This window comes from Typha latifolia, chromosome 14 (assembly GCF_019914945.1).
Source record: "Typha latifolia isolate L0001 chromosome 14, TyphaL0001v2, whole genome shotgun sequence".
Lineage (NCBI taxonomy): Eukaryota > Viridiplantae > Streptophyta > Magnoliopsida > Poales > Typhaceae > Typha > Typha latifolia.
In genome coordinates, this window is record NC_133099.1 from 513,841 (window position 1) to 529,183 (window position 15,343).

The window sequence follows — 15,343 nt, forward strand, 5'->3', positions numbered from 1 at the left end:
GCATCTCAACACTCATGGGTTTACTAGCAAGTTTCTTGCCTTGCATATAGGCATCCGATGAAGAGAAATACGATTTGGTGAGGGAAGGTGTTGTCATCTTCACTGGAGCTCTCGCAAAACATTTGGAAAAGGTGTGTTTATTTTTCTTGACTCCTTGGAATCTAGAATTAGCCATTTTTCAATGTTTTTAGCTTGATATCTTATTATTCTTAACAGGATGACCCTAAAGTCCATAATGTTGTTGAGAAGCTGTTAGATGTTCTGAACACTCCCTCAGAGGCTGTTCAACGAGCTGTGTCAGACTGCTTAGCTCCACTTATGGTCTCGAAAAAGGTTACTATCATCTCTTAGATAATTTTCTAATTATGATCGTGAGTTCTTTTTTTTTCTGTATTATCTGCATTTTGATTTAATTGAATTTTATGCAGTACCAATGGTTTGGTTCTTTTCTTTGGCTTTCTTTGCTGTTCCTTGTGAAATTTTCTTGTCATAAAATTGGATATACCCGATTTTTGCTATCAACTCATCGATAATGATAGTTTGGTTTTTTTGATCTTCTTTCTGCTGAGAATTTGTTTCCTCATGCTATAATCAGGAGGATGGCCAAGTTCTTGTATCTGGACTTTTGGATCGATTGATGAAAAATGATAAGTATGGGGAGCGTCGTGGAGCAGCATTTGGACTTGCTGGGGTAGTTAAAGGCTTTGGAATTTCTTGCTTGAAGAAATATGGCATTATTGTTCTCTTACGTGAAGGTTTTGAAGACAGGTTTACTATCCTTCTTGATATTATTTATTTCATGTTCTGCCCTTGATGGAGGGGCAAATTATTTTGGGTTTCCTTAAAAGGATTTAACTGACAAACATATGCAACAAGAAAGCTCTACAAACAATAAAAATTTCCAAGTCTTTTCTACTCATTTCTCTGAGATCTCGATAAGAAAGGGAAGTTGGTTAAAGGTTTAGTTTCATAATTTTGTGTAGTCTTGTATGATAGTTTTTCAATGCAAGGAGTCACAGTCATCTTACTTTCATTGTCTTGATCTCGAGAATTTCTCATCTAAAAATTATACATTTGCAATTTCCTGGAGAATGACATATGAAAGTTTATGACCTTAGGTGACTTGTTTTTGGCTCACCTTTCTTCTGGGGTTTTATATGGTATTTTCTTTTCAATAGAACTTGTATGTGAATATATGTGATATAGTAGTATACTAGTATTTACCCATATAGAATTTGTATTTTACTATATGTAATATCTGTAATATATTTTACTGTTAAACTGCATAGGCGTCTGCATATTTGCCTGCATACTGCTTATGCGCTATGTGTGGCCATCTGTATACCATGGTTCATTTTGGTAAAATTCTTTTGGAGGCTTCTCATTAGTAGATTGGGCTCTAGCTGACTTCACATTGTTGGGAAAGGCTCAAAGATATGATCTAGAAATTAAATATTTATCATACCGATATCCGAGTTGAATCCACAGTTTCCACACCTTCTAAATTACCAAAATGATATAAAGTGTCTGAAAACTAAAGATCATGTGATTCGAGTTTATATCTATCTGCACTAGTTGGAATCAATGGTTGGCATTGAGCACTTGGTATGCAAAATAATAAAAAAGGTTAGGGTTCATTACTCAGCAGGCAAAAACATTTAGAAATATATTTAAAAAAATCCAACAATTTTGGATATGCTCATAGACCATGTCAAAGTTTATAACAATGTATCATCTGATTTAATCTTTATAACTTTGTTCCTCTTGTTGGACAGCTAGGGGATCTCCAAAATTGAAACCACATAATTTTACGATTTTAGACATTTTAAATGTTATAGTTCATTTCCAATGGAGTGAGTTTTCAACTTAGTTGCCTTAACCATGATATGGTTTTGCCTTGGGAAGATTGGGCTCTAAACCTAACAAGAAGGTTCTAGATCTACTGTTCCGCTCTCTTCCCCTTAATATATCTGGTCAATTGACTTTTCTATGTGACTGTTTTTTATCAGGAAGATCTCCTGTTTTACACAATCGGCCAAATATGCATACTTCATCTAGAAAAATATTACCTCTTATATTTTTATTGGGTATTCTATTTAGAGCATTTACTTTTTATTCCAGAAACTCTGCAAAATCTCGTGAAGGAGCGTTGCTTGCGTTTGAGTGCCTATGTGAAAAGCTTGGCAGATTGTTTGAACCGTAAGTTAACTAGTTACCACATAAGTTCTACCTCAGTCATATACCTCGCATCCATTACTATTTTAAATATAAAAAACTTTTCTACAGCTACGTGATTCAAATGCTGCCATTGCTTTTGGTTTCGTTCTCTGATCAAGTTCTTGCGGTGCGTGATGCCGCTGAGGGTGCTGCTCGAGCAATGATGTCTCAACTTACTGGTCATGGAGTGAAGCTTATCCTCCCATCGCTTCTCAAGGTGTTTTGTATTTCTTGTTTGTGTTGTGATGAATATCATTCTTTTGATGCTCCATTTTGTATACTGCTTTTCTTTGAGCTTATTGGATACTCTTCAGCGTTTATCTTGATCAATTTGTCAAATTGTTCTTTCAAGTAGAGTTTATACCCCTTGGCAGTTGTGAGTTTATACTTTTATTAGTTGGATGTTTCATTTTTCTTCTCTTTTTTATTTTTGACTTTTGGCTCATGTGAGTTAACTTTCTTATGTGGAACTTTTGATTATTCTTTGTTGGATGTGTTATGTGGAATATTGTTGCATACATTCATTGATATTTAATCTCCTTGAAACAGCAATACTAGTGGAATATGTTTATGTATTACAATTTTCCTTGAAAGTGATAGGAACTATTTCAACTATTATCATTGTTGTAAGATCTCCTCAAATTGATGTTGTTTTAATTTTATGACCATAAAAGTTTGTGGTCCCTAATGCTTAAATTGTTGAATGAACAGTTATTGCCATGATTATGGGAAATTGTATATGCTTTTTGTTACGGATCGATTAGAGTTGATTTGCAACAAGGGCAACAAAGGAGTGTAGGCTTTGATTAGGGTAAATGATGGTAGATGGAGAGGGTGGAAGGTGGAGGATTTTGATTGTAGGAGAGATGGTGATGGTGGAGATAGTGGAGGAAGAAGATTTATGTATTTCTACCCCTAGATTATTTTTACTCCTAAGATAACTTAAGACTAAAATAATTTCTCAAAGCTTGAATAATCAAATATTCTCTCTATATATAGAGGTCAGATATAATGAGTCATAATTTGACTAGCTCTAAAAACGACTCAAATTAGGATTTGCCTTAAAAACTTGCATGATTTAATTGGACTTGCCTTAAAGACTTCTTTAACTTAACTAGAATTATTTTAAGGGTTTTTATGACTTATTTAGACTTACCTAAATTGCTCATATGACTTAACTAGACTTGTTCTAAAGGTTTACATTATAAAATAATTAAAAGAGAAATAGACTTGATTCATCGAATCCAATGTCCCAGTGAATCGGTCCGATCTGACTCGGATCACATTACTTTTCTTGCATTATGATCAAACAAATTATTCCAGTTTTTTTTTTCCTCTTTTTGTGATTCTTACCTTCATTTATGGTATCAGAGCCTCCTTTACTTATATTGTTAGATCTGGTCAGGGTCTAGAGGATAAAGCATGGCGAACTAAGCAAAGCAGCGTCCAACTTCTTGGCTCTATGGCATACTGTGCGCCTCAGCAACTTTCTCAGTGCCTACCTAAGATTGTTCCAAAGCTAACAGAGGTTTCCTTGTAACAAAAAAACCCGGTCCAATTTGTCAACAGAGATTTAGTTTTTATTGTTGTGTTTTGTTACATCATCTCATTGCAGGTACTGACGGACACACACCCGAAAGTCCAAGCAGCTGGGCAAACAGCTCTCCAGCAGGTTTTATATCCTTTACTCAAGTTTAAGACAACACTATCCTTATGCCATTAGTTATAATAGTATATGCTCTTTCGGTCAGGTTGGGAGTGTCATCAAGAATCCTGAAATATCTGCTCTTGTGCAAATCCTGTTGTTGGGTCTCACTGACCCTAATGAGTATACAAAGCACTCTCTTGACATCCTTCTTCAGGTAAGCCTAGTATATGCACTGTGTCTTATTCTTCTTTTTGTCTCTATGTAGCATGTCAATTTTCTAATGCTTCATGATATTTGTGCAGACCACTTTTATTAACTCGATAGATGCACCATCGTTGGCATTATTGGTACCTATTGTTCACAGAGGATTGAGGGAGAGAAGTGCCGACACTAAGAAGAAAGCTGCTCAGATAGTTGGAAATATGTGTTCATTAGTTACTGAACCAAAAGATATGATTCCATACATTGGGTTGCTACTTCCTGAAGTCAAGAAGGTCAACCCCCAAACCCCACCCAAACACAAATACAGACACCCGCTGAACTAGTAGTATCACTACTACACACATTCACATGTTTTGACTTGTTGAATTGATACTTTGGCTCATCCAATAGGTACTGGTAGATCCTATACCTGAAGTTCGGTCGGTTGCTGCCAGAGCTCTTGGGTCTCTTATCAAAGGAATGGGAGAAGAGAACTTTCCTGATCTTGTTGCATGGTTATTAGATACACTCAAATCTGACATCAGTAATGTTGAGCGATCTGGAGCTGCCCAAGGATTAAGCGAGGTAACAACATAATACTTTTATGCTTCTTTTTATTCCTAGTATTAGCAATATAATATTTTTTTTTGCCTAAATGGAAATGCATGAGACCTGATAGGTTGCAGTAGTCGAGTTATGGTAGCTTGATGCAATGACGGTGCTAAATCTCAGGACTTTAGAGTTTAGGGCATAAAATTAGATAAACTAAATTGTATTTTTAGATAGTTCCTTATCTAGGATGGAATGCTAACAATTTAGATGTATTTCTTTATAAAAATTCTAGTCATTTATAAAAGCTTTAAAAGTGTAAGCTAAAATATTTTTCTTTTTCTTTTTAATTTTCTTGGGAATCATGCTATGATGACTTCCTTATTTTGGGAAGAGATAAATTACACCTAGACTCTCTGAACTGTTGACCATTTCCCCATTAACCCCTTCATTTTTTTTTGTGATACATTGACCTTTTTAACCATGGAAAGCCTCCGAATTCCCATTCTACTAGCTATTCGTCAAATTTGTTCATTAAAATGTGACATATGAGTGCCACATGATCAAATGTTAGGTTTTTTTAGGGACTATTTTACTCTTATTTTTAAGCAAAGAAAGGGAAAAGTTAAGAGTAAAATGATCATTTGAAATTTTCCATTAACACTGTCCAGAGGGTGGGAGGTTTTCCATAATTTAAGAGGCCAATGTATACAAAAAAATGAGGGTTGCATGTGGAAATGGGCAATAGTTTGAGGGGTGCTAGTGTAATTATCCCTTTTGAGAAAGCATCCTTTAATTGACTTACTATAACAAAGTAATAACCACACACTTAACTCTCATTGGACCATGTTATGTCTTCAACTGGTTTTCAGTAGCTTCAACTTTTATCTGTAAAATTTGTATCTTTATGCTACATTTTCCAATCAGTTGGATCACATGGATATAAGCTACATGATGCAACATGTATAAATGGTAAAGTTCAATGCTTACAGAACCCTATGGAGAAAGGACATTTTGTCACTCATTTCAGAAATGAACCCTATGGAGATAGGACAAGATTTAGACATGAATTTATATCGGTTATATAAGATCTGGGCTTAGCAGTACTACTGCATACATGGAATGAAAATCTGGTTTGAATTTAAGCTGCTATATGCTAATGGCTGAATGCTATCCATATTTGTCAGGGAGTGTATGAATGTGATCCTACTAGTAAAATCCGAATGTGAAGCATATTCTAAGCCTCTCAAGTCTGACTATTTTAGGGTGGTTGCTGACGCCATAATTGATTTCTGACATGGAAACAAAATAAGACCCATAACACAGATCTAATTTGGAATTAAAAATCAGTAAGCAAAATTGTGAGTTTAACTTAGACATGTTAGTGGTGACAACTGACAAAAAGAAGAATGTTATGGGTTACAAAGACATGAAATTAGATTGATGTATCTGCTGCAACAACTTTCGTAACCTTATTCACTTCAGGAATAATTTTTTTCTTATTCTGTAATATAACTTTTTATTTTAGAATGACATCTAAACATCATAATAACTTTATTTAAGAATACAAACACTATTTATTGAAATTACATCTTATACTATACACTAACCCAATTACTAATTTACCATTGATATTTATCTGGTGGCATCAATCTACTTTATATCAAATTAAAGAATATTTATTGTACTTTTATAAAAATAAAATACCCTTTTAATTTTTTTCCTTTATTTTATATCACATCGAAAGTAATTATTGCACTCTTACTGTAGAATACTAGTGAAGATAGGAATAATTATTCTTAGAAAAAATTTCTCATTTTAGTAATAATAAATATGAATTTCTATTTCTATTTCAACCCTAGTTCACATGTGATCGAGTCCTAAGCAGGATAAGTAGGGGAAAATATGGAATTCTTGGCAGCACATGTCAAGAAACCTTTCCTAAAGTAGCTAGAGAATTGTCACTTGCCTTGATAATATGACTAGCCTGAGCTGTAGCAACCATGACCTGATTTGCATTCTTGATTGTAATACAGTAGATATCCGTTATTGTCCCATTTTTCAGGTCTTGACTGCGCTTGGTAAAGAATATTTTGAGCGAATTCTTCCTGATATCATCCGGAATTGCTCTCATCAGAAGGCATCTGTTCGCGATGGACATCTGACCCTTTTTAGGGTAACTTCGTAACCCTAAATTATACTATCTCTTTATGATTATGATGGCATTTCTCCTCCATGTATCTAACTGAAAATATTGGCATATAGTACTTGCCGAGGTCGTTAGGAGTTATGTTTCAAAACTATTTGCAAGTTGTTCTTCCTGCAATATTAGATGGTGAGTCAAATTTTGAGCATTATATCCTGTCATATTGATCATTATGGAAGACTCTAATCAGGGTTACCTTTTCAGGGCTTGCTGATGAAAATGAATCTGTTCGAGATGCAGCACTTTGTGCTGGGCATGTTTTTGTGGAACATTATGCAACAACGTTTGTTCCCATAAGATCCCTTCTTGATGTTGTTTCATATGTGCTATATTTATTTATTCCAATGATTTTTTTACCATCTCTTGTGAATACAAAATCAGGTCATTACCGTTGTTGCTCCCTGCTGTTGAGGAAGGCATTTTCAGTGATAACTGGCGTATTCGGCAGAGTTCTGTTGAACTGTTGGGTGATCTTCTTTTCAAGGTTGGAGATCTTATTGTTCCTTTTACACAATGTATATAACTACATATGAAGCTGTTTTTAGACAAGTTGCTATATGTGGTTATGTACTATTTGCAGGTTGCAGGAACTTCTGGGAAGGCAATTCTTGAGGGTGGCAGTGATGATGAAGGTGCAAGTACAGAGGCTCATGGGCGTGCTATTATTGATGTGCTGGGTAGGGACAAGCGCAATGAAGTTCTTGCTGCAGTTTATATGGTCCGAACTGATGTCAGCTTGTCTGTACGGCAGGTAAATAATACTGTCTCTACTGTTCCACTTGTTTTTCCCTTTCTTTTCTTTTTCTTTCTTGCTTTCAGTGTCTATCACTCATATTTGTAATTTTTTACTTATTGTGGAAGATTACTTCTGACAATTTTGACTTCTTCAATTCATGTTGTTTGATCAGGCTGCTATACATGTGTGGAAGACTATTGTGGCTAATACTCCAAGAACACTGAAGGAAATAATGCCAGTTCTAATGAATACACTAATTTCATCTCTTGCTTCACCTTCGTCTGAAAGACGACAGGTTTGATTTGTTTTTCTTCATTTGTTTTATGTACTCTAGGAGTTCAAAATTTATAATGTGATAACATTTCTCTAAAATTGTTTATGAGCTTGAACTTGATGAGAATCTTCTTAATATCTATTTAGGTTGCTGGAAGATCTCTTGGTGAACTTGTCAGGAAACTTGGTGATAGAGTTTTGCCTTCTATTATTCCAATTTTATCCCAAGGACTACATAACCCAAATACTAGCAGGAGACAAGTGAGTTTCTTATCATAAGAATGCATTAGACAAGTTCTAAAGTCTAACCTCATTGAAGACATTTTTTTCATGCTAAACACTTCGAGTTTATATCCTTATCCAATAGTTGTTACCTTTACTAAACTAGCAAATATTATTTGGATAAGCGACGTAACATTATGTGGAAATTCTTATTCAGTGTTATATTACTTTGGGAAAGTTGATACTTTTTCATTATGTGCTTGTATTTATGTCTTTCTGTTAATTAACCTTTTCTCCGCATACTCTAGTATATGTATGTGGCAGGTGACCTTTATGAAATATAGGAAGTAATAATAAATGCCTTTAAACATGAATTTTAAGCAAGTTTGATGGACTTTATATGTATATGGATATCGCGAAACTAGAGAGATGATGATGAAGATGACACTATCAAGCTCTTATTATTTATTAGACAGCAGAAGGATGATTATTAGTTAATATAAGGACAAACTAGTTAACCTTAGTTGGCATGGTCTGTAAGGGGAAGCATCAATAAAGTCCCCTTTATTGGTCTTGGTATTTTAATGGCACAGTACATGGCCACCAAAGGTTAGAATGATCATTTTGGAACAAGAAGTGAAGTTGCAACTAGGAGCTGATGTTAACCTACTATAAAGTGAAATTAAATCGATCCGGATGCTTTGCTTTCTTGCGTCTCTTGAGTGAAGAACTTCATGATACATCCAATTGAACTTCTAAATGATATGAGCTATGCCATTTTTTTGTGGCATTTCTGTCACTGCTTTTCTGTGGTTCAGTTTTCTTGCTGACGTAGCTATGGATAAACTTGACAACGATCATTCTGTGTGCATGCCTTGGTTGTTTGGAGGTTTGGAGGCATCATGGTGGATGAAATGAATGATTTGAATAATACTAAGTCCATAATTGTAATTCTATTATCTGTCAATTGATATTCTGGGATGTACAAATTTATATGTTAGTAGTGAATGAACTTAATATGTTGGTCCTGAATGAATATTGCCAGCTGCGCCTGAATGCTGGTTAGTATAGTAAAGATGGGTCGGTGAAGGAAAATGAATCAAACTTGCATTGAAGATGAAATCCTTTTTGATGCATTTATGTGCTGCGTTAGGCTTTCTAAATCTATTACTCTGCTTTTAACTCAAAAGTTTGATTGTTCAATTTGGCGTAGTTTCTTCTTGTCCTTTTAGTACTTTGACAGGATTTTTCTTACTAACTTGATGATATTATTAGAGCAGACAGTAGAATAATTATGATTGAATTTTAGAAAATTTCACCTCTTTGATCACTTGTAGAGTTTTTAGGTGCTATCTTTGCTGTAGCCCTCTTACATATGTGTTTGCATGAAATCAAGTTTTGTTAACTTTAAGCATGTGAGTTTTTCTTTTCTTCATAAGTTTTTAGACAAACGTTGTCAGTTTGTCTATTTAACATATTTTATCTGTGTCTACTTAACCGAGGCTACTGTTTGTGCACATCTGCACATGATCTAGGATTTCCACCATATTGGTCTTTTCTTTATCGTGTCCTTTAACTTTCTTGATACCTTTAGGGTGTATGCATTGGCTTGAGCGAGGTGATGGCAAGTGCTGGTAAACATCAGCTATTGAATTTTATGGACGAGCTTATCCCTACAATTCGTACTGCTCTCTGTGATAGGTTTGCTTTTCCCTCTTGTCTTTTTATTGGCATTAATTACAGATTCTAAGTAAAATCTGTGTGCATGGCAGGACACAAGAGGTTCGTGAATCTGCAGGCTTAGCATTTAGTACTCTTTATAAGGTACTTAACTTTTAGCTGATTTTGAAATTCATATATGATGGATCAATTATTAATTTCTTATTAAATTTCTTGATTCAGAGTGCGGGAATGCAAGCTATTGATGAAATTGTCCCCACTCTCCTACGCACTTTAGAAGATAATGAAACCTCGGATACAGCCCTTGATGGCCTTAAACAGATTCTAAGGTTTGACTTCTTTCCCACGTTGCACTGTATCTTGTTATCAGCAGTCATCAGTGAGCTGTTTTTATAATTAATTATTTATTACAACTTTTGCAAAGCATAGTGTCAGGACTTCAGCTGTTTTGCCCCATATCTTGCCCAAACTTGTCCGGCCTCCCCTCTCGTGAGTAATCTATCTTTCTTTTATCTTTTCCACTCCTTTTTTTACATTCTGCTGGTTGGGAACTGTAAGCGTACCTTTTTTTTGATGCATTTTATGCTATCAGTGCATTTAATGCCCACGCATTAGGAGCATTGGCAGAGGTTGCTGGACCAGGTCTAAATTCTCACATTGGAACTGTTCTTCCAGCCTTGTTACTTGCAATGGATGATGACAATGTGGTGAGATGTTAGGATGCTTTAATTGATGTTATTTGATTCTCTTGTGCTTCCAGCCTTCTTAAGTGATCAAACATTGATAAATTTGTTGATACTTACAGTAATTTGTTATTATGATTTGGCCCATATAGACCTTTAATCATGTACTTCATGTATTATTGTCTCTTGTCTGGCAATAGAAATGGTTATCATTGCCTAGATCCCATTAGTAGAGGTATTTAACCAACTTTGTCAAGAGTTTATAATGTATCTCTATAACTAGTTACTGTCATGTGGGGGGGGGGATTGAGTTCCTGAAATGGAAGGCTAACTGTCTCCCTGCCATGCTTTAATATGGTCAAGAATGCATAGATGGATTTTGAAGAACTGTATATGTTCTTAAATGATACGACCATCTTTTTATTAGGTCGCTACAATGTATTCTGATGCAGTATCATGCTGTAGTTATCGGTGTGTCATCAGTCATCATCTACCTACTTCCCCTTCCGCACTATTGTAATGATGATCCATGTGATGCTGGTCCTTTACTTTCTCTGTTATGATAGATAATTAAATATGCATCAATCCACAATGGAAGTAACCCCAGATAAGTCAGCTTATGAAACAAGAGAAACTTTTCTAGTTTTTACTTGAATCTTTTATTCGACCATACACAGAGTGGTGGTGATTTGATGCCACTGTTCAATATTAGATCCATTATACCTGTTTAATAGGCAGAACTCATTCAGAAATCCTTGAAGATCGTGAAGAAAAACATGCAGTTCTCATTTATAAGCAGCTTAGCTCATGAGTTTTTCTATATGTTGTTAACTTACTAATGCTTATAATATTACTGATTTTTGTGTGTGCGTTAGGATGTACAAAATTGTGCAAAGAAAGCTGCAGAAACTGTGGTACTGGTTATTGATGAGGAAGGCATTGATTCCTTATTAGCGGAGCTCCTTAAAGGAGTTGTTGACAGTCAGGTTTGTTTGCAAGACATTCTTGATAAGATATATTTAGTAGTTTCTTTGTATTAATCTAAATTTTGTTGCATATTCTTAGGCTTCAATGAGAAGGGGTTCATGTTATTTGATAGGATACTTCTTCAGAAACAGCAAGTTGTATTTGGCCGATGAAGCCCCAAACATGATCTCTACACTTATCACTTTATTAAGCGATGCAGATGCAGCCACAGTTTCGGTGAATACAACAAAAAGAAATTTGATTTTTCTTCATGATTTCATTATCTTTTGTACTTATTTTTTGATTAATAGGCTGCTTGGGAAGCTTTAGGAAGGGTTGTTAGCTCAATTCCTAAGGAAAATTTGTCTTCATATATCAAGCTAGTCCGTGATGCTGTCTCCACAGCTAGAGATAAAGAGCGAAGAAAGAGAAAGGTACTAATATTCCAGTATAAGTGTCTTTGTTATGAATAAATTGCAATTGGAAGTCTCTCATCCCTTAATATTTTATTTTTATGATTTATGGTCCCACTGATACTACCTGGTATTGCAGGGAGGTTCCATTCTTATAGCAGGTCTATGTCTCCCTAAAGCTCTGCAACCTTTGCTTCCTATTTTTCTACAGGTAATCCTTATGATAAATATTTTAGCCTTACGCTACCATCCGTCAATTAGTAGCTCTGAGATAACATTGTGTCCATTAAAATCACCCGAACTTTAATTGGAACTTTGAAGTCATGATTGATGTGAAATTACATCTTTAGAATGCATACTTGCGTCTCGTTCTTGACTTTGATATGACCCAATCTAATTGTTAAGATACAGAGTTTCAACTTGAACTCTAACAGTAAAATGTGCTACAGAGTTGTATATCCTACAATCAAGGTCCAAGATACCCCATATTGTATTCTTACTAATGTAAGACAAAGCAAGCAAATTTGATGTAAAAATCAGAAGGTATGGACACCGTTCTTCGAATCCATAGGTCATGCCTTATATAAAAACAAACGAATATTATTTTCTAAAATAGAACATTCTGGATCTAATCAGAAATGACGAAAAGTTGTGTATCCTTCAAATTACCTTCTAGGACTTTCTGTAGTATCCAAGGAGTATTTCAGTTATAGCTGCGGAGATGCAATATTAACTTTATTCTGAAAAATCTGAAGGTTAAAAGAAGTACCCAAGGAATATCATTCTGACATGTTATCTGGTAACTATCTGTTCTTTGTGGCACCAATGTTGCAATCTAATCTCTCTCTTTCCTAACCTTCAGCACTAGACTTAGTTCAATAGTCAAAGCTTCTAAAAGATAAACTAAAAAAGAACAAAGAGAAGAATATAAGAGTGGGTGGATGAAAAGGGGAAGTTTCTTGGTTGATAGTCTTGTGATTCTGGAAGAAAAAGACTTAAGAAGACATGGTATCTCAACTGAGTTTTATTACTGATCTGCAAACAATTTGTACATATACTTTGGTCAGCTTAGTTCCCATTTTATTTTGAGAAATGGAGAATAGGCCAATCAAAGCCTTTTTATTTTTGACTGGTTGCTCGTTTTCATTTCCACACTGTTGTTAGTATGAAATCCTATCCCATCTTGTTTCTCTTCTTTTATGAGCACTTTCTATAGCATTTTCTCACACAGAACTTTTTAAAAGATAAACTAAATTGAAAGGAACATTTTTGTTAATTGGAAGGACAAACTTCTTTCAAGTAAATTAGGCATATTGTATGTACCTTTCTATAAAAAAATCTATATTTCATACAATAATACATATCATATAAATATAATGACTCACCCCGTCTCCACTGGATCTGTTCCCAGGAGTACCCTCAAAAAGGAACCTTTCCTCTCCTCAGCTATTTCGGCTTCACATTATGAATTAATGATCATATGTAATAGTCATGCCATACTTAAAATAGTAATTTCTGATATTGTGGATATGTCTATATTGTTCTAGCTTGATTTTTCGGTTACATGTTTATATTGTTGTCCTCCGTATAAAACGTAGTACTTTGGTTAGATTCAAATGGGGAGGTTAAGTAAGCTGCGTGGTCCTAAACATTTTAATTATATTGTTTCCTACCTTCCAGGGTTTAATTAGTGGCTCAGCTGAGACACGTGAACAAGCAGCTCAGGGATTGGGAGAGTTGATTGATTTGACAAGCGAGAAAACGCTTAGGGAATTTGTTGTGCCTATTACAGGGTATGAACCTGACGGTAAAATTAGATGTTAAGAGTTTCTGCATTTAGATGTCAGAGTGAATGTTTATCTGAATTATAGATATTAAACTGAATGCTATCTGATGGTAAAATTAGATGTAAAGTGAATGTTATCTGGTCATATCTGATAAAGGCTTATTAGATACATGATCAGTGACGAGATAATTTCCTAACAGATGATTGAATAACATTACTCTCAATAAGATTTATGTTTCTATATTTGAGCTTTAGTTTTTTTTTCCTTTTTGATTTCTAAAAAGGACTTACTTTGCCCTACTTTTTGTTTCTAAAAAAAAGCTTTAGTTTTTCTCTTTTGAATATTGTATATCTGTTTCTCCCTCAGATGTTTTACTTGCATTAGAAGCAATGGTACGACTTGCCCTTGCATCCAAGAGTACAAGAGTTCAAGTCTTAGTGACAACCTCCTCAAAAGATGAGGGCAAGGCTGAACTAATCTTCCCTCCATAGACTCTGTAGGCAAGAACCTCATGCATTGGGGCACTCTCTTTTACAACAAAATAGTTTCTTAAATGGTATGTCAATTGAAGCATAAACCCTAAAGTCACAGCCATATATCTGATAAAATTAGAGGACTTAGTGTCAGATATTGGTAGATGTTGACCTGATAAACTTATATACCGAACTATTTGGTTGCTTATACATTATGCGCTCATGTCAAGTATGTCTTTCTGTGTTGGTTAAGCATGTTACTTATTTTGTTTCATAGAGATTATTGTGGACTCTGGACATATGCGTCTTATTTATCACTGGTCACTTTTTATTATTTTCTTGTAGTCCTCTCATCCGCATCATAGGTGACCGATATCCATGGCAAGTTAAAACAGCCATCTTATCAACTTTATCCATCATAATAAGTAAAGGAGGGATTGCACTTAAGCCCTTTCTTCCGCAGCTTCAAACTACATTTATTAAATGCCTGCTAGATAACACAAGGTTAGTTCTCTCTCTCTCTCTCTCTCTCTCTCTCTCTCTAGCTTGTAGATCTCTTTTCCCCAAATCATTGAATTGCATGACTTTCAGGGCTGTTCGTGCAAGTTCTGCACTCGCTCTAGGAAAGCTTAGTGCGCTTAGTACAAGAGTTGATCCTTTAGTTAGCGATCTCCTGTCCATGTTACAGGTAATTTTTATTATACTTTCTGAAGTGCCTATGCTGTCCCTATATCAGTGAACAGCTAATTTATAAAACTTTTCAGACTTCTGATGGTGGTGTCAGGGAAGCTGTACTGACTGCTCTTAAAGGTGTTATTAAGCATGCTGGAAAGAGTGTAAGCAGTCCAATCAGATCTCGTGGGTCTATTCTTCTGAAAGATATGTTACAAGTTGATGATGATGAGGTCCGCAGTTCTGCTGCAAAAGTTATAGGCACATTATCTCAGGTATGACAGATTCGACTGGACTTTTAATTGCTATATCCTGTGGCTCGTTGTCCAAAATTCTATGACAAAAAGTCTAAATAATGTTCTATTTAGAGGTTTGTCATGAAAACTAGCTTTATCATTAGCTGACAAAGTTAATACTTAATTCGACATCCAAGAGCTGAACCTAGGTTCTATGTCAGCATATTATTCTCCCATGGAGTTTACAATGGTCCTTCCAAACTCAAAAAATGAGAAAAAAGAACTTATTTGACTTTTTTTTCTTCCTTTTTCTTGCATTCCTGGGGATTAGTTTGCATTCTTTTTTGCTGGGGATTATTTTGCATTTTCTGTTCTGTCAAT

The 15,343-nt window shown here is 35.1% G+C and overlaps 1 protein-coding gene across 7 annotated transcripts in view; it reads left to right on the forward strand.

Annotated features, from left to right (window-relative positions):
- Window positions 1-15,343, forward strand: part of LOC140800829 (protein ILITYHIA) — a 31,696-nt gene that overhangs the window by 14,069 nt on the left and 2,284 nt on the right. For 6 of the 7 annotated variants that reach the window (XM_073155717.1, XM_073155716.1, XM_073155713.1 and 3 more), the window contains exons 26-55: window positions 51-131; window positions 217-333; window positions 596-768; window positions 2,122-2,199; window positions 2,287-2,434; window positions 3,623-3,745; window positions 3,833-3,889; window positions 3,969-4,079; window positions 4,168-4,359; window positions 4,478-4,651; window positions 6,681-6,791; window positions 6,881-6,950; window positions 7,026-7,104; window positions 7,203-7,305; window positions 7,402-7,572; window positions 7,730-7,852; window positions 7,978-8,091; window positions 9,647-9,753; window positions 9,825-9,876; window positions 9,955-10,061; window positions 10,162-10,221; window positions 10,325-10,439; window positions 11,291-11,401; window positions 11,481-11,618; window positions 11,693-11,815; window positions 11,934-12,005; window positions 13,475-13,587; window positions 14,400-14,558; window positions 14,646-14,742; window positions 14,819-15,001. In XM_073155717.1, coding sequence (XP_073011818.1) covers window positions 51-131; window positions 217-333; window positions 596-768; window positions 2,122-2,199; window positions 2,287-2,434; window positions 3,623-3,745; window positions 3,833-3,889; window positions 3,969-4,079; window positions 4,168-4,359; window positions 4,478-4,651; window positions 6,681-6,791; window positions 6,881-6,950; window positions 7,026-7,104; window positions 7,203-7,305; window positions 7,402-7,572; window positions 7,730-7,852; window positions 7,978-8,091; window positions 9,647-9,753; window positions 9,825-9,876; window positions 9,955-10,061; window positions 10,162-10,221; window positions 10,325-10,439; window positions 11,291-11,401; window positions 11,481-11,618; window positions 11,693-11,815; window positions 11,934-12,005; window positions 13,475-13,587; window positions 14,400-14,558; window positions 14,646-14,742; window positions 14,819-15,001 — 3,462 coding nt within the window. The remainder of the gene's footprint in view (window positions 1-50; window positions 132-216; window positions 334-595; window positions 769-2,121; window positions 2,200-2,286; window positions 2,435-3,622; window positions 3,746-3,832; window positions 3,890-3,968; window positions 4,080-4,167; window positions 4,360-4,477; window positions 4,652-6,680; window positions 6,792-6,880; window positions 6,951-7,025; window positions 7,105-7,202; window positions 7,306-7,401; window positions 7,573-7,729; window positions 7,853-7,977; window positions 8,092-9,646; window positions 9,754-9,824; window positions 9,877-9,954; window positions 10,062-10,161; window positions 10,222-10,324; window positions 10,440-11,290; window positions 11,402-11,480; window positions 11,619-11,692; window positions 11,816-11,933; window positions 12,006-13,474; window positions 13,588-14,399; window positions 14,559-14,645; window positions 14,743-14,818; window positions 15,002-15,343) is intronic. The other variant, XR_012111317.1, reaches the window with a different exon arrangement.